This window comes from Syngnathus typhle, linkage group LG13 (genome assembly GCF_033458585.1).
Source record: "Syngnathus typhle isolate RoL2023-S1 ecotype Sweden linkage group LG13, RoL_Styp_1.0, whole genome shotgun sequence".
NCBI lineage: Eukaryota > Metazoa > Chordata > Actinopteri > Syngnathiformes > Syngnathidae > Syngnathus > Syngnathus typhle.
Window position 1 is genome coordinate 6816501 of NC_083750.1, and position 21955 is coordinate 6838455.

Sequence of the window (21955 nt, forward strand, 5' to 3'; positions counted from 1 at the left end):
GGCAAGAATATGTATCTCATTAAATGGATGGAACGTTTTAGAGATTTTATTGTGAAAATCCGCTGCGTTGCACCGGAAGTCGTTCCTTGTCCGTCAGGTAGCTGCGCTAGTCAAGTGTCAGGGCGTCTGTTTTTATGTTTTGATTTTTTTCCTCAATCTATTTACTGGCTCGACTTAATTCCTGGCCATGTTCTGCAGGCCGTCGCCTCACCTGTAGACTTTGAGGTAAGTTCCCAGTCGCCCTTTGTAGCCTTGACACCTCCGTTAGCTAGCCTGTTGGTGTAGCTAACGGCGTCAACATTAGCTTACCCTCCTAATTTCGTCGCGAGATTGGCGATTAAACGTTGCCACAAACTATTTTGCTGTCCATTTCCCATTCCGTCACAAACTTTTGGTTGTCGTGCCGAGCGAGGTGATTGACAGCGGTTATATTTTACACACAAGTCAAGTTTCAGGAAAACAAATGTCTACTCATTTGACCCAACGTCGTCAACACATTTTGCACTTATTAGGTATTACTAGGTTATTTTCAACTGCAGTCGTGGTACAGTGTACCCCGCTGTTGGCGTGGGAGAGCCCGAGCCTTGTCGCAAATAAAGAAAATCCACGAGTAATTGAAGCTGTCACAGATTTGTAATTGCTTGAAGATACCGCAAGATGGCGGCAAATCACCGCTTTTGTCTGGACACTCCCTCTCCCCCTTCATTCCCATAGTCTTAATTCCTTATTAACACTGAAATGCCACCAAAGTAATGCTTGTTTCAATCTCAAATCTAAAGATGGACGGACAGGCGGATGGATTAGTTTTTAATGAATCGGGGACAGCTGGAACAGATGAATGAGATCTGATTTGGGAGAAAAGCATGTCGTTTGCATGTTGTCTCCGCCTTTCAGACTGCGCCACCGAGGCCTTCGGCAAGTGGGAAGCATGCCAGTGGAGAGCGGAACAGGCGGTGCCGGCATCGGCGGCGGTGCGGTCCGGCAGGCCAAGCAGAAGAGGAAGTCCCACAGTCTGTCCATACGCAGAACCAACAGCACAGAACAGGAACGGTCTGGATTCCTGCAGAGGGACGTGCAGCTGGACACGCAGGTGGGCAGCACTTCATTTGCTCTTGAAAATGTTAAGCTGGTTCAGGGCATATTTCAAACGTTCCATCACACACACCTCCATCGACTATATCTTGACTTTTGACTTTGGTTCCAGTCGTGTGATAATCTGGAATGTTTGGCCAGGACTGAGGTGAGTTTAAGGATCTACTTTAAGATCCCTGTCTCTGTGTGTGTGTTTGTTTTATCATGATGGTGACTATTATGAATTGTGCTAATGAAGTTAGGCATAGCGTAGATGTGGTAGTGTCTTGTCCAGTGCACTGTGCACACATCCATGGGTGGAGGAGAGGTGTTTGTTGTGTTCACATGCACACTTGTCCTCATTTGTACTCTTGGCCGCCCACCACTGTTCACATGTGGCAGTCATGTAGCACCCGCGGGCTAAAAATCTCTCGGCACCTGAAACCTGTAACAATACACCAAAGCTCGATTGACTATCAAAGGACATGACAATTCATGACATTAAAACAGCAAAAAGCACCAAACACTGAAGCAAAATCCACTCTCTTTAGTTTATCTTTAGCCTACATAATTTGGCACAAAATAGCATCAAAGACTTATGAGGGTGTTCCCCAGGGTTCCATCCTCTGCCCCCTGTAGTTTTATTGTATGTATTAATGTACGTTTTTCAAAGTAGTCCCACACCGTTTCATGGAAATCGGTGAAATCGAGGTACAACAGTATATTTTCAGCTGTGTGTGATGTTCTTTTGTTTACGTGTTATCGCACAGGACTCCAAGCTTCCGCTCTCTCTGAGGAGCAACCTAGTGGACCTGTTCAGTCAAATCGAGAGGGAGTTTGAGCACCTTTACATTGAGAACCTCGAACGTAAGTCATCGTAGACCTGCGTCCGCTGCTTTCCATAGGGCTTGAGCCTGTCCTCCGTTATCTGCTGAAAAACGGTTTTGTGCCCTTTGGAGTATAGAAATGTTGCTTCTTTTTTTCGCTGACGCACAGTTCGCAGAGAGATCGACACGTTGAACGAGCGCTTGGCCGTAGACGGACAGGTGCCGGAAGGTGCTGACTTGAACAAAGGGACGCTAAAAGCAAAGAGTGAGTCTCCACCAAAAGTCTCGCATGGCTTGCTTTAGTTTGGTTTGAAACGTTGCTCTATGCTCAATGCAGCCAGCCACAGCACCAGTCAGCTGTCCCAGAAGCTAAAGACCACCTACAAGGCCTCCACCAGCAAGGTACCGACCACTGAGTACAGGATAGTCAATTTCCATCTGGTTTTCAACAATTGGTGTGGGATTTTCTGATCTCAAATGGTGCAAAGTGCAAAATGTTTTTCACCCTGCAGAGGGCTGGTCTCAAACAGTCTGTGTGTCTTCCAGATCGTGTCCAGTTTTAAAGCCACCACTTCCCGAGCCGTATGCCAGCTGCTCAGAGAGTACGCGGGCCACCGAGACGGCATCTGGGACCTGAGCGTGACCCGCATCCAGCCCATCGTGCTCGGAACGGCGTCTGCAGGTAACAGGCACGCTCTTTTCGCCTTCTTGGTCCATCCCCGGGATTCCCGAGTAATTGGTGGACAGTGGCATTTTCAAGTGTTTTTTTTTCCATGTTATCTCTCGGTTGCATTTGAACCTGCAAGATGACTTTGAAATGAAGTATTTTTGGATCATGCTATCTTTTGGGCACGGTTTCAATAAAAGGGCATTTTGCCTATTTTTGGTGCTAGTCTGAATGAGTGAACAAAAGTTCAACTGAGATGCTTCGTACATATTAGCGCGGCTTTGTTTTTTTCTGCTGTAAATCTGAATGGAAGGGATGCCATTTTCAATAAGTATTGTTGGTGTTTGTTTTTCCTCAGACCACACGGCCATGTTGTGGAGCATTGAGACAGGCAAATGTCTCTTGAAGTATCTAGGCCACCAGGGATCAGGTGACGCCAAACGTGCACTTTGAGGAGATGCCAAATGTGTTGACTGTGCCATGTCTGCTTGTCCTCAGTCAACTCCATCAAGTTCCATCCCACTGAGCAGATGGCACTGACGGGTAACCGCTATTCCCGACCTCTTGTCAATGGCAACAAGCAGACAGGGACCGTGTTAGAAATATTCTGGCCGCGCGAGCACAAATGTGCCTTCAACACAAAAGTTGCGGGAAGAAGAGACACATTTAATCTCCAATTCCTTCACCAAGTGCCGTTTGATTCCCCTCAGCCTCCGGCGACCAGACGGCTCACGTGTGGAGGTTCCTGGTGCAGCTGCCTATGCCGCAGCCCGTTGCCGACGTCAGCGTAAGAATCAAGGGGAAAGTCCACCCCCACATTTTCTTTGGAATAATATGTTGTTTGCTTTGCGGAATATGAGCGAAACGGTCAAAATCCACTGTTTTGATCGGGGGCACGAGCAACATTGTATATGGTCAGAAAATGTCGGACTTGACGACAAGCTCGTGTCCTCATGGCCCCACCCCGATGTCCGACATTTCAGCAGCCGCCCTGCGAGGACGATGTGGATGTCTCCGACAAGGATGACGCAGAAACAGAGGCGGATGGGCCCAGCGAGTGCCCGTCGGCACGCCTGCCCAGCACCGTGCTGCGCAGCCACCAGGGCGTGGTGATCGCCGCCGACTGGCTGGTGGGCGGGAAGCAGGCGGTGACGGCATCATGGGATCGCGCCGCCAACCTCTACGACGTGGAGACCTCGGAGCTGGTGCATTCACTCACCGGTACGCCGCGACCCACCCTGCGGCTCCATGAATGACGTCGTTTAGGCGACGCCGCGTGTCAACATGTGTCTCTACACAGGTCACGACCAGGAGCTGACGCACTGCTGCACCCACCCAAGCCAGCGACTGGTTGTCACGTCGTCCAGGGACACCACCTTCAGGCTGTGGGACTTCCGAGACCCGTCCATCCACTCTGTCAACGTCTTCCAAGGCCACACGGAGTATGTCCTCTAAGACACACACTCGTACACGCTTTTTTTCTCATTTTGTCGGACTGCCTTTCACTATTCACTCATGTTTCTTTGTGTCTTACATACAGTATCATGTGAACTCCCTAAGACAGGTCAATCAAATAAGCGTGGATGTCATGGTAATCATAATGACGCATAATAAAAATCACATACCACATGGTCACTGACCACCAGTATCAATTGGTGGGGAAAAACATGAATCTGCCCATATTTCTGTTTTCAATCCAAAGTCTGGATAGCCGTGCAACATTTACTGTTATTAATGACAGATTTCTTTGCGGAAGGCCCTCCGGAATCTTGTACGGTCCTTGTCATCCGTAGCTTGGATGTTATTTGACTCCCCATCATCCCTCCTCCTCGCCGCAGCACGGTGACGTCGGCTGTGTTCACGGTGGGCGACAACGTGGTGTCGGGCAGCGACGACCGCACCGTCAAGGTGTGGGACCTGAAGAACATGCGCTCACCCATCGCCACCATCCGCACGGACTCGGCTGTCAACAGGTACCGAGCGAGCCTCTCTGTTTACCCTTTCCCTCCAATCGATTTGTGGAATTATGTGCAGCTTGTGTGTGTCTACGCGTGTAGGATCAGCGTGTCGGTGAGTCAGAGGATCATCGCGCTGCCTCACGACAATCGGCAAGTGCGACTCTTCGACATGTCCGGCGTGCGCTTGGCCAGACTGCCGCGCAGCAACAGACAGGTCAGAATGATTGGCAGATGCGCTATCCGTCATTCCTCCGAGCACGTGCTCGCTCTGTCTACACGTATTGCCGGATCCTTTGAGTTCGGATATGGTCTTTAAGTGGGACTACGGCCGAATTTTTCCAGGGCCACCGACGGATGGTGTGTTGTTCGGCTTGGTGCGAGGACAACGCCTCGTGCAACTTGTTCACCTGCGGCTTCGACCGGCAGGCCATCGGCTGGAACATCAACATCCCCGCCTTACTGCTGGAGAAGTGAGCCAGCCCCTCCACTTTGCCTTTGCTTGTCCACGTAAGTTTTTGTGCGTCCATCAAAAGTGGCATCAACGTGACAGCGGGAAATGGCACTGAGCACTGTGCGCGTATGTACGTGTGCGTTTCACATCACACACCTATTGCCTTGTGCGGGGAACTCCCCTACAAGAAGTGTACAAAAAGTCAAAAATCAAATCAATCAACAAATTCACCTTGAAGTAACTAATTGTCATGAATTCCTTGTAAGAGGAATTAAACGTGCTATGAAATGCCTCATTGTTTCATCCAATTTGTTTCATGTGGTGAACATAGATTAAAACTATTTTAAAATATAAAATGGAAATTAGCCCATGAAATAATCAACTGAATTGTGAAATAATTGTATTTTGTACATTTCTTGCATGAAACAAATAGGTTGAATGGCAATTGTGGGAATGTTGAAAATCTCCCCCAATGCGACTTGAATGATGTGAATTTCAAACTGGAACGATGTCAATGTGAAATGTTGACTGTGCCATTAAGAATGAATAGGGAACAATTTGCCGGAATTTTGGAAAAATGGAAAATGTTTGGAATGGTGGGGGAAAAAAATTGAAGCAATGTTGTCATGAGTATTTGAAACAAGTTAAAAGTGGAACGAAGTCAATCGGTTAAAGTATGTGGAAGTAGTTAAGCGTAGAGAAATATTCAAGTATAGGAATAACGTGTGAAGGCCTTCACTTTCACACAATGAACGATTTAGCTTTGCTGTGTTAGCACTTTTTAGTCCTCCACACTCTTTGTATCATATAAAGGGTAATCTATAAAAAATATTTTGTGTTTATTAGCGCGCGCACACACATACAAAGAGAGTATGTTTAATGTGCAAGCTATCAGTTCATCCAATCAGATTTGATGTCCACATTGTCACGTTGCAGACTTTTGTCGTTTAGCCGTCTTTTATGGAATGTAGGTAAGAAAGAAAGAAAACAAAGCTCTTTTTCAACCTGGTCGTATTTGAAAGTGAGCCAAACACATTCGAAGCAGTCAAATGCTGACTCGTAATTTTGAACGTTGGCCTTGTAACAAAGTCACTTTGGTACACATCCATCAAAATAAAATGACTGTCGCTGACCGACGCAGCCTCTCTCATCTTTCTCCCCCTGCTGGACACTCACACTTGTACAAATCATCTTTTTTACCTTATAATCTTTTTTACCTTATAAAGAGCCATGACAATATTATGAAACATTTTACTGAACTAGCATAAAATAAATTTAAGGTTCAACTCAGATTATTGCTATTCATTCAAATGCAACTCAGAAGCCTTTGAGGGAAAAAATATATACCATTTTTATGACAAAGTGTGAACAGTTTTTTTTTTAGATTGGGGGGTGACGCAGGAAGGGAGCCGCATTCCCCAAATTCCAAGCCAGAACCTCCAACTGCAAGTCAGATTGCGCTTGTTTTCAGAGCGGCATAAACTATCGACCCTCCTCGGCGCCCGGAGCCCTCGGCATAAGTTTCCTGCTCCACGTTCCGAGTCCGGCGTCCCGCACGGCGACGCCGAACTGCCGCACGGCCTTCTGGTACGGACTGGCCGCCTCCTTCCAGGCGGCGTACGTCCTCAACCTGTCCTCTGACGTCCACTTGTTGAGCTGAGGGACGAGGCATTGGCCAACTAAGCGCCTGCTTTGAGACTCGTGACCACGAGGCATTCGCAGACACGTTTTCAAAATATAGCCGATTGCAAAATGTTAACTCGATTACTCCACAGTAGTGCAAGCAATTTGTAAACCACACCCAAACACCTGTGGCGTCGACCGCGTGCACTTACTCGTCTGTGCAGATGTTGCCAGCGGACGAAAAAACGACAGCTGCTGAGTCTGGATGGCGTCCCGCAGCGGTTGCGCAACCCCGACGTGGTACTGAGCTCCTCGGTGTCACCGTCGCCGCCACTCCAGTTTACGCTGATGCGCGACTGATTTCCGCATGCACGCCGCTCGACTCTTCTCAGACCTGCAACAAACATTTCTGTTCACACTCGCGGCCACGCAGAGAGGGACGGGTTAAAGTGCACATGTACACGCGAGCAGCGGGAGTTTCCGTCGGTAGAGCGCAGCGTGGCGTTTATTGGGGGCAAGGCGGCGAGCCAGAACGCGGTGCAGGTGCCCCGTGTGGCTCAACGTGGCCACCGTCAGGCTCCGAAGGTACACGGGTTCAACCAGGTGAGACAACAGCGCTCCCTGCAAGCCCACCGTACACCACCTATTGTTACACACACACACACACAAAACAATCGATGAGGAATACAATTTATCAAATACGTCCAAGACTAGTCTATGTCTGACACTAACTTTGAGAGTAGTTAAAATCCTAGAGTGATATCAAGTCCATGCAGTCCAGTGGTAGACATCATCAAAGTCCAAGAGTAGTCCACCTAAGTTTGAGGGGAGTCCAAGTCCAGCTTAAGTGACGTTTAAGAGTCCTTCAACTCAGTCCATGACAGAAAAGTCATTGCAGGAAGTCTCGTATTACACCCGTCAAACTTCCAAGTCGTCTCAGACTGACGTTGGTCGAATTTTGAAAGCCCAACGAAGAGTGTAGAAGAGCCTAGGTTTGGTCCTCGAAAGCCGCTATCCAACCTGTTTTAGATGTACATGTATCCCTACTGCAACACACTTGAGTCAAACCATCAGGAGCATTTTCAGGCTTTTGCAAACGTTGCTGATCATTTAAATCGGGTGTGTTGGAGTCAGAATCAACCTAAAATAGGCTGGATCGTGGCTCTTATGGACCAGACTTGGGCACCCATGGTCTGGTCTATTTGCCACTCACTTGGCTATTTTGTCCGTGCAGGACATGCTGACTTGAGGTTTACTTGGTGACAGGCTTGGCCCCATGGGATTGGCCGACCGAGCTGTGATGGGCAACGTTCCCTGGCCACCCACCACCTTAGTCCTCAGGCCGCAGCGCAACATGTTGGACTTCATGGACGCTAATGACACACAAACGCAAACACACACACGGTCACTTGTGGTCGCTCTCTCTGGGTCTTCTCTATAGAACACTTGCAGCACATGTGATTCTACTTGTCTTGGACTTAGACTTCTCTCTATTGACTTAAACTTCAAGACGTTGTCACAGACTTTATTGAATGGGTTTTGACTCCGATGTTTTGGATTTAGATGTGTTAGATTCTGTTGTCTCAAGTCTTGGTCTTATTTATTTTAGGCTTACTTAAGACTACTTTTGAGCGCGGACTATTGTCATCCTACTGTATTCATAGACTCGCTGAGATTACTCTGAGGCCTAGTTATCGATTTAGTTCTTAGCCCTAATCTTAGACTTATTTGAACTACTCTCAGACTTCATCTACTGTAGTCCTAGACTTGCTTGAGACGAAGCTTTAAACTTTGGACTTGACTTGGATGTAGATTTAGTCTTAATCAGAGCTAGTCAAGACTGGCGAAGAGTCTCACGTGAAGTGTCGTTTTCATACGGACAGTTAAGTCTGGCATCTCCACATGGTGACGAGGTGACAAACATGTGGAGTCCAATGTGGTCTCGCAGCCTGAAGACCCTTTGGCGACCAGTCACCGGTTCAAAGATGGACGCCGGTCCAACGTCAGTCTGGTCTACAGAACTTTACAAAAGACTTACTGTTAGATTTACTCTTGGATTTTGACTGGTTTCAGGCCTACTCTGGTCTTGGATGTAGACTTGACTTGATTCAACTACTCTTAGACTTTACCGTATCAGGAGCGTCTCCAACTGAGCGTACAAGAAACGCAACAGTGCCCTCCTGCACACAACCTCAGCATGACAGTCGTGCAGCGCATTGTCATCGCAACGACCTCCATCCCAGTCCAAACACTTGGTTCCAGTTGCCATGGACACAACCTCAGCTGTGCTCAACTCTAACCCTAGAAGCAAAAAATGATTGCAGTTATTGATCTGAAATAACAATAGCAACATCTTGCCCTTCTGAACCATGACAACCTGTCGTCATGACAATGGCGGCCATATTGGGTGTGGCAGGGCTTTGGTCCATTAGTTGCTGGTATTTTTGTCTTGCTAGCTGGAAGATGGCTTCTGCAAAAAACTGAAAATGACAACAGTTGAAGAAATGTGGAGGGATTGGGGAAGGAATAAACAGCGGGAAGACAAGTGAAGGAAAGGGGATAGGAGGCAAAAGAACGACAAGGATGGACGCCTCAAGAGCGAAAGGATTAAAGGCACGGGAGAAGAAACCAGCAATGGAGTCAGACTTGTTTGTTACTCTACTTGAGGTCCAGGTTTGGGGACGAGCTCCAATCTGCTCATACTCGACAGCTCCTTTGAACGAGTGTTACGCTCACCTGAGGAAGTTGCTGCCGGTCCCCACAGAGACCATTCACTTTGCTCTCGAGGCTAACGTCACGGAGGGAGCGCAGAGCGGCGGCCGCCGCACGGGCCTTGGCGGCTCTTTGACTGTGGCCACAGCCTTCGAATATCCGCCCGTCCACCCGCACCGCCGCAATGAAACGTTTCTCCAGCCGGCCGGGAAGTCGCTCAGTCAGGCAGAAGTAGCGCAGGCCCGGTCGCAGTTGACCGAGCAGCCCCGTCGGACCGAGACCACCCAAGAGCCGGGTACTGACCACTTCTCTTGGGCTGGATTGGCTGCCAGGTTGGGGGAAGACCTCCTTCCTCTCTGCCCGAGAAAAAACAGATAGGTCTTGCGCTCCAGGAGCTTTCCTGAAACTGTGGCTGAAAATCCACCACCAGAAAATGATTGAATTCAATGTTACTGAGATAGTGGAGCAGGACCTCCCACTTGGCCGATAGCAGACCCTCCGTCTCACTGGCCCAGAGACCAAGTAGGAGTCAAGGAAGGAGGTACCGCTGAAATGGTGAGGGTGTGATGCGGAATCTACAACAGTTCAACTCAACAGGTAAGCCTGTCTTGCACCGATTGCCCAATCTACCTTCCAACCCTCGCCTGACACAAGCTAAGTGAGATTTTTCTCAGCCACAATCGACCGGAATGAGGGAACTCATGCTGATTGGGTACGTTCGAAAGACGCGTTGATGCTTGATGATCCTCACTGTCACCTCATGCCAGCTATTTGTTATGAAACCTCTTAAAGAGAGCGGCATCAATTCTTTACGCGTGAGTACTTTGCCTACCTGTGCCATCTGTGTCGAACATTTGCCAGCCATCCAATTGATCCTCCGTGAAATCATTTGCGGCGCTCCCGATGCTCTCCGACCCCTCATGGGGGAACTGGACCAAAGAGCTGAGAGCCAGCTCAGCTGCCCTCATTTTGGCCCGTTTCTTGCTGGGTCCCCTGCCCTCCAAGCGGAGGCCGTTGACGTCCACCGCCACGGCAAACAGGGGGCCCGTCTCGGATATGGCGTCGTAGCGCAAACCGGGTCGCAAAAGGTTGGTCTTCCTCTCCCGTGCCGGGTGGTGCCCTGATTGGGGACGCTTCCTCTCGGAGGCTGCGGGCAGGCCGCCCATGCTCGGCGGCTGGCCCACTCGCTCGCCAATCCTCTCCGCCTCCTCGCCGCCCGTAACTGACGACACGGTAAAGAGATTGAATTTGACAGACGTTCAGAGCGAGGCGGACATTCGTTAGGTTTTGAAAAATGTCTTGTCATTGCAGTGGCCTTGGATAAAAACCATCAAAGGCAATGGAAGAAAGCAAGGAAGGATGTAAAGAAGGAAGCAAGCTCAGTCATGCAAGGTGATGCAAATGGAACCGAAAATCCTAGCGTCCATTTGTGAAATGAGCAAACGGCAGAGGAGGAATTACTCAAGTGACATATGGTGCTGAAAAAACAATAATCTCCTCTTTTGTGTTTCAATTTAATAACTTTTTCTTCATACGAGGAAAGTTGATGGACTGTCACGAGAAAGAGAGATCTGCTTTATATTTCTGTTTTGCTTTTAAAGGAGAATCAATGTCAACCAACAATCGCATTGTAGGATCAATACGACCCGTTTTTACGGTGACAATTTGTCAATTGTCACTTGACTCTTCGCTTTTTCGTTTTTTCTGATAGTTCAAGAAACTTGTTTGATTTTCTGAAAGTGTGCGTGCGTGCGTGCGTGCGTGTGTGTGCGTGTTAATGAAAATGGAAGTTGGATTAGTGGAGGGAAAATACTTTGAATAAAAACTCGGGATTTAAAAGAGAAAAAAAGGCCATCAAACGGTAATCTGCCGCCTTTTGTCGGGATTAGTAAACAAACAACGATGAGGCACAATGGCACGATAATCCCGCCACGCGCTAAAGCGCCTGACCTGTTGATGGTGTAATTACGGCAACGGGCGGCCATCTGCCTCCCGCAATCGGAAACGCCGCTCTCAACTTTTCCACACCAATTTACTGCACGTCGTTCGTTTTCTAGAATGTGAGATTTGCGCAATAACTTCTTCTCGTAATAATAATCCTAATAATGCGTTGTATGCCGACATTGTACGAATACTTCTGAACAAAAACAACGAGGGTATTTCTTTCTAATACGTCTTTGCTCTAAATGATGGATTCTTTAATCATGACGTAACTCTACAAGTTATTTGTAGCGGTACTTATTGTTAGAACAAGATTTGCAAGAAAAGAAACGAAGGCAGTTTTGGAATCTACAAAAAAAAAATCATTGAGAAAAGTTAACTTGCATCGATCTCAATTTTTTTTTTTAAAAATCCAAAGGTTGAGCGCGCTTGTTGACGTGAAACTGGACCTTCACGGTGCAGGACAGCATGGCCTGTGTACGTGAATCCTAACGAGGACTTTTTTTTTTTTTTTTTGCAAAAGGCTGACTCCAATGCACTCAACAGTCGTGATGATGACGATGATGATGTTCAGGACAACAAAGCAAAGCACTGACCTCGCTGAGCGCAACGCCACATTCAGAAATAATTTGGGAGACAAACTTGTCATGAAATAGGTTAAAATGATGTACTCACCTTTGACTCTGCTCCTCCTCTTCCTCTTCCTCCTGCTCTTCCTCCCCATATCGCTAACTTCATACGTGTTCATAACGTGTGCCTCATATGATGAATATGAAGGATCATGTTTGCGGAGCGAGAGGAAGCAGCTGTGTGGCCACGCACACGCACGCACGGGCCACGCCCCCTCCGCCTTGATTGACAGTGACAAGTTTGGTTCGGTAACAAAACTTGAATGGGGGAACACTTTATTCGTTGAGGATTTGGCGACAACTTCACGTTTGCACCTCAAGTTTTGTCTATTTGTCCCTCAACCAAAACACAAATAAATGCTTTGCTTGCTTTCATTTTCCATTTCAGTCAAAGACGGAATATTGTGATCATTTTCCTCATTATACTTATCATCGTGATCATTTTCATCCGCATTGTTGTCATTGTAATGTCATCGTCATCATAACCTTCATTGTCGTCATCGACATTTTCGTCCTCATCTTGCAAGATGATATCATTCTCGTCTTCATCCTCACCGTCATCATCATCTTCCTCTTAGACTTGTTTCGGCGCTTGGTCCCATGCAACGCTAGAGAATGACTGACAGCAAGGAGCAACGCGCGTTGCCAGGACCAAGCCGAGCGAATCTCAAGATCGATGGGGGATTGTGATTGCGCGCCTTCTTTTGTCTCGGAACACCATTTTTAATTGTCTGACGATTGCAATCTTAATTGATCACGTATCAGACTAAAAATGAGCATCATCACCAAATTATATTCATAAACCAGATGGAGCAACTGGGCCATTTTGCTTCTCTGAAGAATTGTCAAATGTTTTATGACATTATAAAGCTCATTATAAGTGTGACTGGTACAAAGTTAGATGGGCTCGGTCCCGCCCCTTCAAGACAAGCGATAGGAGCAGGGTGCGGCCGGCGCAGTGCTCCCACGCCCAGAGGTCGTCGCTGCACATACGTCAGGTTCAATCAAGGCACGCGCTAACGAGTAAATTCAAAGCAAATTCATTTTTCACGGTGGCATTTGCAATTCACGCTTCTGGCTAAATTGGAAATATATACAATATATATACATTGTTGATGATTGAACTGAAATGCCTAAAATCCACTCGCTTTCATGAAGTGAATACATTCCCAGCCTCTGTTATATTTATTTTATTTCATGTTTACGCTGCGTGGATGGGGGCGGGGTGTGGTGACTTACGTGCAAATGCTTAGTTGTCCACGAGAGGTCAGGACTGGCAAAATATTTCTCTAGCTACATTATTCATATATTCACATATCTTCATACACATATTCATCAGTTTAGATATTTTAAGTCGTAATTCGAATACGTATTTCCTCACAAACAAATAAAAGCAAATATTTTCAAATATCAAACATAGGGTACGTATGTACATGGTACAGGATGTTTTCGTAGCGTCTCCGCAATAATTCTGAACGCGTTTCAGAAGAGCTGCTTTTACTTTGAAAGCCATCACACGCTACTTCCGCCGTGTTTCCAACAGGCCGGATGCGATGTAGTTGGCTTCGATCAGCGCCTCCACAAAAGACCGACAATCTTTTCTTTTCCTCACTCGCCGCCACTGGCCCCCACGCAAGGGACTCGGACATGGCTGCGTGACGATTCGTCGTCTCTTTCCGTCGAAGCGTCAAGTAAGTCTCACTTGTTCTTGTTCAGCTGTTCATTAAAATGTGTTGGAATGAGCATCACTGCGGTGATCGACTTGTCCGGCTAACTGCAGGCTAGCCGTGTCATCCTGGGAATACTTTTCATAATAAAATCTCGACGCATTGTCCTTTTTGTCGGAATTATCCTCAATAAAATGAAAGGAGAACGCTCCACAAGGCGCGTTGGCTGCCTTTTATTGTAAGCGTCGCTGCGTTGGAATCATTTGAATCACGCGTCGTTAATTTGTCGTTTTGAGTCAGTCGACTCGCAGCTCGGACACATGCTGCGCCTGGTTTTGCACTCGCTTGATGCTTTGGGATGACGGAAGGAAATAACCGACCGTGAAGGTCCTTTTACCGTGGCCGAATTTATTAATAGACGACGAGCAGTGTACATGATGTAGCAAAAGTCATCAAATGTTACATTTTATGCCATTTTTGTGAGGCAACGTTTGAAACATGATTAATTGTCGCCGTAGTTCTTCGACGGCCTATAGGAACTTTTTAAATGGTCCATGCTCTCATTGGAGTGAAATATGGGCCAAATATGGGCGTTGTTGTTGTTTTGATTATTATTATTGGTATTTTACTTTGAAGCGTCAGTCCTCTTCCGTCTTTTGCGTCAAATTCGGACGCGTTTTTAAAGAAGCACTGCGGTGTTTGTCGTCAGTCAAGCAGCATCCGCAGCTTCTCCCTCCCCCACCGATGCTCATCATCGTTTTGTTGTTGCCGTTATCTTCTACCACAACAAATATCCCGGTGAAACTAAGCGTCAATGATGTGGGAGATATATGCCCTTGACGGAAGAGGGTGGTGGGGTGGAACAACCGCGTGATCCATGCAGGCAGGGTGGGGGGCAGGCAGGAAAGACAAGGCAGATTCTGCTCAAGAAGAGGGACAGTCACAGCAGGGTTGTCCAAATGTTTTTCTCGGAGGGCACATCTCGACCAATGCCGCGGCCACTTTAATATTCTTCCAGTTGGATTGGCCAAACCCACAAAATTTATTCCATCAAGCGATTGCACAGCCCAGCCATGAGATCTAGGAGACCCGACGACGTATGACTTTGCCCAGTTGTCGTTGGGCCCATTTTATTGCTTCCATTTGCAGGCCAATATGTGAGATTTTCTCATTCTGGTGACGGTAAATTCACCTCTACTCACTTCACAACAATCAGCAGTTAGGCACAGGGCGGGGGATTGGAAATAGTCAACAATTCTTCAAAACAGACCTTTTGAGTTGTTGTTGGGGGGTTTTCTTCTCACACTCCCAGTTGGTTTACAGTCAAACTATACAAAGTTGAGAAAATGTCATTTTGTGTACTTAAAACAATCAAGCAAATTTCCCTTACCTATCCTCCCGCTAGCTTAATGCTAACACATATTGGAAAAGGCCATTGACAGGCTCGCTGGGTAGCCTCGGAGCCATATGAACACACAATGTCTCAATAATCACAGACATCTATTTTTTATCTTGTGTGGAAAAACAAAAATTATTGCATTTTGTTCTCTGACCAAAAATGATCTGTTCACCGTCGCAGGGCAATAAAGGCTACTGATTAGCCACTGATGCTATCATGCTCAGGATCGGTGGAATAACAACCTTCCCACTTGATTTTTTTTTTTTTTTCAAGCTGCCGCCGCCATGACCCAGTGAGGTGTCCACTCACTGGCAGCGTCATCAGCCGGACCAGACGCGGCAGGCGGTCATGGAGGCCGACTTGTCTGAGTTGTCTGTGTCCCTTCGCAAGGAGGATGCCGGCTCCAGCGAGGCGGAAGATCCAGGTACGACCCATCCGTGTCTCCGGGCCCAAGAGGAAGCCTCACTGTCTGCTTCGGTCACGGCAGAGGAGAGCACCGAGTTCATCCGGCTTGGCCGTGCCGATGCCTCCCCGCCAAGCGACTTCCTCCCCAAAACAGGCAAATCGGCGTTAAACCGGCCCGTGGAGAACTCCACCTCCTCCCCGTCAGTGGCCGCCGGGCGGTGCGGTAAAAAGCTGGCCCGCCGGAGCTCGCCGCCCGGCTTCCTGCCGCGACTGGGCGTGCCCACTCGGAAGTACCTGGCGCTCATCCTGCAGGACTCTCGCTGCTTCCTGTTCTGCATGTGCTACCTGACGTTCATCCAGTCCCTGATGGTGTCTGGCTACCTGAGCAGCGTGATCACGACCATCGAGAAGCGCTACAGCCTTCGCAGCTCCGAGTCGGGCCTGCTGGTCAGCTGCTTCGACATCGGCAGCCTCCTGGTGGTGGTCTTCATTAGCTACTTTGGGGGCAGGGGGCAGCGGCCGCGCTGGCTGGCGGTGGGCGGCGTCTTCATCGCGCTGGGCGCCGCCCTTTTCTCGCTGCCGCACTTCATCTCGCCCGCCTACCAGATCCAGGAGGTCAACTCGTCAGCGGCACACGAGGGTCTGTGCCAGAGCGCCAACGCCAGCAGCCGCAGGGACGGCGTGGACGTGACGTCCTGTCCGCGGGACCAGGAGGGCAATGAGCACAACCTCTACGTGGCGCTCTTCATCATAGCGCAGATCCTGGTGGGCATGGGCTCCACACCCATCTACACGCTGGGGCCCACCTACCTGGATGACAATGTCAAGAAGGAGAACGCCTCGCTCTACCTGGGTAAGCTGGGGGTTGTATTCCTGCACAAGAAATGAGAAGGGCCACCGTTTGTTTTGCAATGTGTTGTGGCAATTAGAATCAGCATCAGTGCACAAATAATTGGTCTCCTCTACTTGGAGTCACGTGATTACTTTCACAAAAGAACAATGCAGAACGCAGTCATGAGTGATAGGGAAATTCTCATTAGCAAATGATGTAGAAGAAAGAAGCATGTTGTGCAAATGAACTGTGGGGTTCCCCAAGCGTCCATCCTGGCTCCCCTATTGTTCAGTCTTCCTGATTTAGTATGAATCCAGTGTGTCAATGTTTGTAGGACTGAGGCAGTGAATGAATGTGACCAAACAAACAATAGATGTCTTCTTGGACTCGGTCACCTGAGAACGTTTAGCTCAGCTGGGCAATGTCAACATTCCGTCGGCGGGATGCCGGAATGCTGTCCCAATTCGGAATAAAGAGACAAAATTCTGGCTCTGAAGTGAGTACCGGGGTAAAGCTGTACCAAGCTTTGGCCCACTAAACATCAATGCGAGTCCTCTTGGACGTTTTGATTCAAAACATTCTGTGCCACTTGGCTCATTACGATGTTGTCAATGTTCGAACTCAACGAGATATTTGTTGTGAAAGATAGATTGGCGCCAAGTTCATTCATCCCTGCGCTCACGCAATGCTTTGGGCAAAAGCAAGCGGGGAATTGGCTGGCTATGATCCAGCTTAAAGCGTTCCTTCAGCAGTGAAACGTGTGTGTGAGAAACGTTGACCTGAGAGCTGCTGTCTTGTCCTTGCTCCAATACGGCGGTCGTCCGCAAGCGTTCACCGTGCCGGAAAGCGTTAAGGAGATGAGTGCTGTGTCAGCGTGTTGCCGTGACAACGCCCAGCATTCCATTGTGTCTGGCCCCCTTGGTGTCCGTCTGACTGTCTCGGGACACTCGCGCACGTGACGACCGGTTGGTTGCTCGCTCAGCAGAAAAAGACTCGCAGCTTTGAGCGTTCACCTCCGCATCATGGCCTCCGCAACGGGACCATTTTGTACCGTCTTACGTGCACGTGCTTGAGACAGATCCAATCAAGTGACCAGCAAGCAAAGAAGGGAAACGGGGCTCGGACGCGAGAGACAATTTGCATCCTATTCACTGCACGCTTGGTGTGTGGCGCCAAGGCAGCTGAGGAATGTACGCTGCTAATTCCCCCTAATTGGCAAAATCTCCTTTTCATGTGACCACCCGCGCGCACAGAGGCCCACTTGTTCGCTCCTGCTTGAAGAATGTTAAGATGTGAACTGACATATCCTCCCAATGTCTGATTTAATTTGTGTCGTGACCTGGCAGGTGGTTTTCAAATTTTGTGCGTTGCTCTTCCCAGCTTGCTAGCAGCTCTACTGTTCCTCGACTCCCAAATCCCATTTCGGCTGATTTGCTCTGTCCAGCCGTCATGTACGTGATGGGCGCTTTGGGCCCGGCGGCGGGCTACCTGCTGGGTGGCGTCCTCATCGGCTTCTACGTGGATCCCAAGACGGCGGTCAACATCGACCAGAGCGATCCCCGTTTCATCGGAAACTGGTAACTGTTGACAAAGGCGCACGTGAGCAGGCGGGCAAAATGGCTAAACAATGTGCTGCGCAGGTGGAGCGGCTTCCTGCTGTGCGCCGTGGCCATGCTGCTGGTCATCTTCCCCATGTTCACCTTCCCCAAGAAGCTGCCGCCGCGGCACAAGAAGAAGAAGAAGAGGAAAAAGTTGAGCTTGGACGACATGTCCAGCGACGACGAAGTCCTCAAGGAGAAGAGCGGCGGCGCCAAAGCTGTCACCTCCTCCATGGGTTTCGGCAAGGACATTAAAGGTACGCTGTCCATTTACTTAATGGTGGTCGACGAAGGTCTTTGTTTCTACTTTTGGAATGAGAAGAGAGACGGCTCAAGGCTCTTGAATTGGACACTCTTGTCAGTTTCCTTGAGCCCTCTGCAGTATCTGCGCTTTTTCCCCGCAGACCTTCCCAAGGCCGCCGTGAGGATCCTGAGCAACGTGACCTTCCTTTTCGTCAGCTTGTCCTACACGGCCGAGAGCGCCATCGTCACGGCCTTCATCACCTTCATCCCCAAGTTTATCGAGTCGCAGTTTGGCATCCCGGCATCCAGCGCCAGCATCTACACAGGTGAACGCCGGCATAATTGGTTTGCGGCGTGCCCACCGTCTCTTCTGAACATTCCTTCCGCCGTTTCACCAGGCGTGATCATCGTGCCCAGCGCCGGCGTGGGCATCGTGCTGGGTGGCTACATCATCAAGAAGCTAAAGCTGGGCGCCCGCGAGTCGGCCAAGCTGGCCATGATCTGCAGCGGCGTCTCGCTGCTCTGCTTCTCCACGCTCTTCATCGTGGGCTGCGAGACCATCAACCTGGGTGGCATCAACATCCCCTACACCACCGGGTGGGTCCGCCAAACAAAAAGTGTCCAATTGGCAGCAGCGGCGAGGATTTTGCCACCTTACCTTTGGTGTTTCAGCCCGACACTGACCATGACCCAGAGGAACCTGACGGGCGGCTGCAACGTCAACTGCGGCTGCAAAATCCACGAGTACGCCCCTGTGTGCGGCTCCGACGGCATCACTTACTTCAACCCCTGCCTGGCTGGCTGCAGTGCCGTCGCCAACGACAGCAGCGGCGTAAGTCGGCCAATCGGATGGCTTCCTTTGCCGTCGTTTACAGCGGCCGGACTAACGGTGTGACCTTGCAGATGCGCAACTACTCGGAGTGCGCGTGCGTGCAGAGCCGCCAGGTCATCACGCCGTCGTCGGGGGGGACGGGCGGCAACCAGTTGCAGCTGGTCATCGTCAAGACCTACCTGAACGAGAACGGATACGCCGTGGCGGGGAAGTGCGACCGCACCTGCGGCACCCTGATCCCCTTCTTGGTCTTCCTCTTCATCGTAACGCTCATCACCGCCTGCGCTCAGCCCTCCGCCATCATCGTGACGCTCAGGTACGGACCACCCATTAACAGAACGAACGTGGAAATATTTGAAGTGAAATGTTTGTCAACAATGGAAAGATTATGGCTTGACAAATGAAGTAAAAATGTTTTTCAACAATAGATTACTGGAAATCTACTACTTTATTTTAAGTGAGAGTTAGTAGATGTATCTTTTCTTTTTTTTTGCTTAAAAATGTTGATGCTTAAAAAATGTATTTTCCTCAAAATACTTCTCCCCCCCCCCCCCCCCCCCCCTTCAAATGAAGTTTGCAAATCTGAGCCGCTAGCCAGCGTGCTAACGGATACGTTTGTGCAGGTCGGTGGCCGAGCAGGAGCGACCATTTGCGTTGGGAATGCAGTTTGTTCTGCTCAGGACGCTTGGTGAGTACAAAAGCATCTTGGATTAAGAAAACCAATCTGAAGTGATAGGGTGGTCGCACTGATTAGCAATTCCGCCACACAGCTAGAAGGGTGTGAGTGCCATTCCACTTCCGGCCTTCCCTGTGTGGAGTTTGCATGATCTCCCCGTGCCCACTTGGGTATTCTCCGGGCACATCCCAAAAACATGCTTAGCAGGCCGATTGAGCACTCCAAATTGCCCGTGAGTGTGAGTGCGAATGGTTGTTCTTCTCTGTGTGCCCTGTGATTGGCTGGCAACCGGTTCAGGGTGTCCCCCGCCTACTGCCCAATGATTGCTGGGATAGGCTCCAGCAAGACCCCAGTGCGGACAAGCAGTATAGAAGATGGATGGATCTGCAGTGATAACATGATTTCTTTATTTTGTCTCACCTATGGCTTCCTGGGTGGACATTGTGCTGCTCCTGTGGTGCCACTGTAGAAAATGGCACAAGTCTTGTGATTGCGTTTGTTTGGCAGTAAATTCGTGTGGATGCTTTGGCGGGACGTCGCGTCACAATGGTTTGACCCGGGTTTTTTTTTTGTCTGTCTCTCAGCCTACATTCCAACGCCCATTTACTTTGGCGCTGTCATCGACACCACCTGCATGCTGTGGCAACAGGACTGCGGCGTGCACGGCTCGTGCTGGGAGTACGATGTCACGTCCCTGCGCTTCGTCTATTTTGGCCTGGCCGCCAGTCTCAAGTTCCTGGGCTTCCTCTTCATCTTCCTCACGTGGTACTCCATCAAGTACAAGGAGGAGCGTGTAGAGCGCTGGCTCAAGCGCCACCTGTCGCCCACCGACACGGTGGGCGGCCTGGTATGCCACCCGGGGGGCCGCAAGGGCCACGCGCGCACCCGCTCCTGCCCCGTCAACATCCCGCGCAGCGAGCACACCGTGCCGCCACCCGCCTGCGTGCTCCCGCGTGCCGGGGTCCTCAACCGCGGGGTCAGCACGCAGAGTTGTCCGGGCAACGAGTTGAAAGCGGCCACGCCGCCCGCCGCGCCGGCGCACTCCCTGGAGCAGGTGGCCGTGCGCGTCTGACTGTCGGCTGGCAGGCCGATCAGATGCCGACTGCAGTTTGTGGATCCGACGTCTCGGCTGACTTTCTTTGCAAACACACTGCCGGGGGGGAGGAAAAAAAAAAAAAAAAAGACAACCTCTGGCCCCATTGCCCCCCTCAAACTGGACTCGGCCCACCTCGGTGCGCTCATTGTGCAGATGAGCCGTGCTGTGCTATATAACGCCGCCATAGTGAACGGGTGAAGAACGAGGCACCAAAATCACCACAACACTTTACCGTACCACTGAGTCCAACTTGGTTGAATTTCCGCACTCAACATTTGGGAAGGCTTTCTAGACACTTTTTGGCACCCTACCTCACTGGCATGACATTTAAAAACAAATCAGTTGTCAAAAGAATGCTGCCTCAAAAGAGTTTGGCTGGCTTTGGTTCCCTTTTGGAAATGTAACCAAATGACATTCCAAATTTTGGCTGTGGCGCTCAACAAGCTGTGATGGCAAACATTGCAAGACAGTTGACTTGGCTTCAATATCCGTACAACCCAACAATGCAAAGGAAGCAACCATGACCTGCCTTCTTAAACGGGAGCGACTCAGACCCTCAGCAACTCTGCTGCTTGATTGGACCAATCGCGTAGCACGAGAGGTCCAGTTGATGAAACTTTGACGTATCGATCTAGCGTTGCAAGCGTCACAAAGTTCATCCAGCCAAACAAAATCCGAAAGCCACTGAGATGATGAGGAATTATATTCCCTGCTAGATGGCAATTTAAACTGGCGCAATTTGTTGCAACAATGGTAGGAGCGCAAGCGACTCAGATCATGCCGTTCGCTTAATGAGGAGTTGTAATTCACGCACACGACACAGATCAAAGGGGTACATGCCATCCTTGAGGTTCCATAGAAAACAAATGTGAAATTGTTCATGTTTTTTTTTTTGGTCACCTCCTGGTCTTTGATGGCAAGTTACTCTGGGACACGCATACACCATCACTGGGTGACATGACGGCTGGGCGCAATGCATTGCGGGAGAAGCTAAAGCGATTAGAATCATAGGCCCTGCCAGTTAGTTGACCCTTGTGAGAATAAAACCGTTTGGATCATCGTTTGGTGGATGTTTTTTTTTTTTAAAGGAACACTCCATTTCAGCCTGTCATCCACGTGACCACACCTCCTCTTCTGATTGGTTTTAAGCGACACTCGCTGGTGACTTGTGGACCTGCACGTAATAACCAAAATGATTTCATCATTGAACTCAATGTGATCTTCATGTGACCACCAGGTTGAATATAAAAAAAATCTCAGTATTTTTGTTTGTTTTACGAGGTCGCTTCACTGGGTTGCTCTTTCTGTCAAAAATGTGAACAAAAGAT

General features: G+C 49.3%; 3 protein-coding genes across 5 annotated transcripts; 2 read left to right on the top strand and 1 right to left on the bottom strand.

Moving 5' to 3' along the window:
• Positions 1 to 54: 54 nt before the first annotated feature.
• LOC133165117 (WD repeat-containing protein 37-like) lies at positions 55 to 6106 on the top strand. Of its 2 annotated transcripts, none has more exons than XM_061294558.1 (14): positions 55 to 225; positions 895 to 1090; positions 1842 to 1938; positions 2068 to 2163; positions 2236 to 2300; positions 2445 to 2580; positions 2924 to 2995; positions 3064 to 3108; positions 3276 to 3352; positions 3549 to 3786; positions 3866 to 4007; positions 4404 to 4538; positions 4623 to 4737; positions 4866 to 6106. In XM_061294558.1, the coding sequence occupies exons 2-14, from the start codon at positions 929 to 931 to the stop codon at positions 4995 to 4997; spliced, it is 1512 nt and encodes a 503-aa protein (XP_061150542.1). In that variant the 5' UTR covers positions 55 to 225; positions 895 to 928; the 3' UTR covers positions 4998 to 6106. The 2 variants fall into 2 exon arrangements, with proteins under 2 accessions (XP_061150542.1, XP_061150543.1); XM_061294559.1 differs by having other exon boundaries at positions 3552 to 3786.
• On the bottom strand, positions 5557 to 12062 carry LOC133165092 (double-stranded RNA-specific editase B2-like). Its single transcript, XM_061294520.1, has 10 exons — positions 11926 to 12062; positions 10142 to 10531; positions 9334 to 9665; positions 8975 to 9077; positions 8727 to 8898; positions 8455 to 8618; positions 7811 to 7970; positions 7059 to 7240; positions 6810 to 6991; positions 5557 to 6630 (listed from the first exon to the last, which is right to left on the bottom strand). The coding sequence occupies exons 1-10, from the start codon at positions 11996 to 11998 to the stop codon at positions 6457 to 6459; spliced, it is 1932 nt and encodes a 643-aa protein (XP_061150504.1). The 5' UTR covers positions 11999 to 12062; the 3' UTR covers positions 5557 to 6456.
• A 1352-nt stretch (positions 12063 to 13414) lies between these two features.
• LOC133165079 (solute carrier organic anion transporter family member 5A1-like) lies at positions 13415 to 21687 on the top strand. 2 transcript variants are annotated; one of them, XM_061294497.1, is made up of 11 exons: positions 13415 to 13570; positions 15219 to 15369; positions 15433 to 16203; positions 17627 to 17759; positions 17823 to 18037; positions 18185 to 18349; positions 18422 to 18620; positions 18696 to 18855; positions 18927 to 19171; positions 19479 to 19543; positions 20116 to 21687. In XM_061294497.1, exons 2-11 carry the CDS (start codon positions 15294 to 15296, stop codon positions 20601 to 20603), a joined length of 2517 nt encoding a protein of 838 aa, XP_061150481.1. In that variant the 5' UTR covers positions 13415 to 13570; positions 15219 to 15293; the 3' UTR covers positions 20604 to 21687. The 2 variants fall into 2 exon arrangements, with proteins under 2 accessions (XP_061150481.1, XP_061150480.1); XM_061294496.1 differs by having other exon boundaries at positions 15219 to 16203.
• Positions 21688 to 21955: the final 268 nt, after the last annotated feature.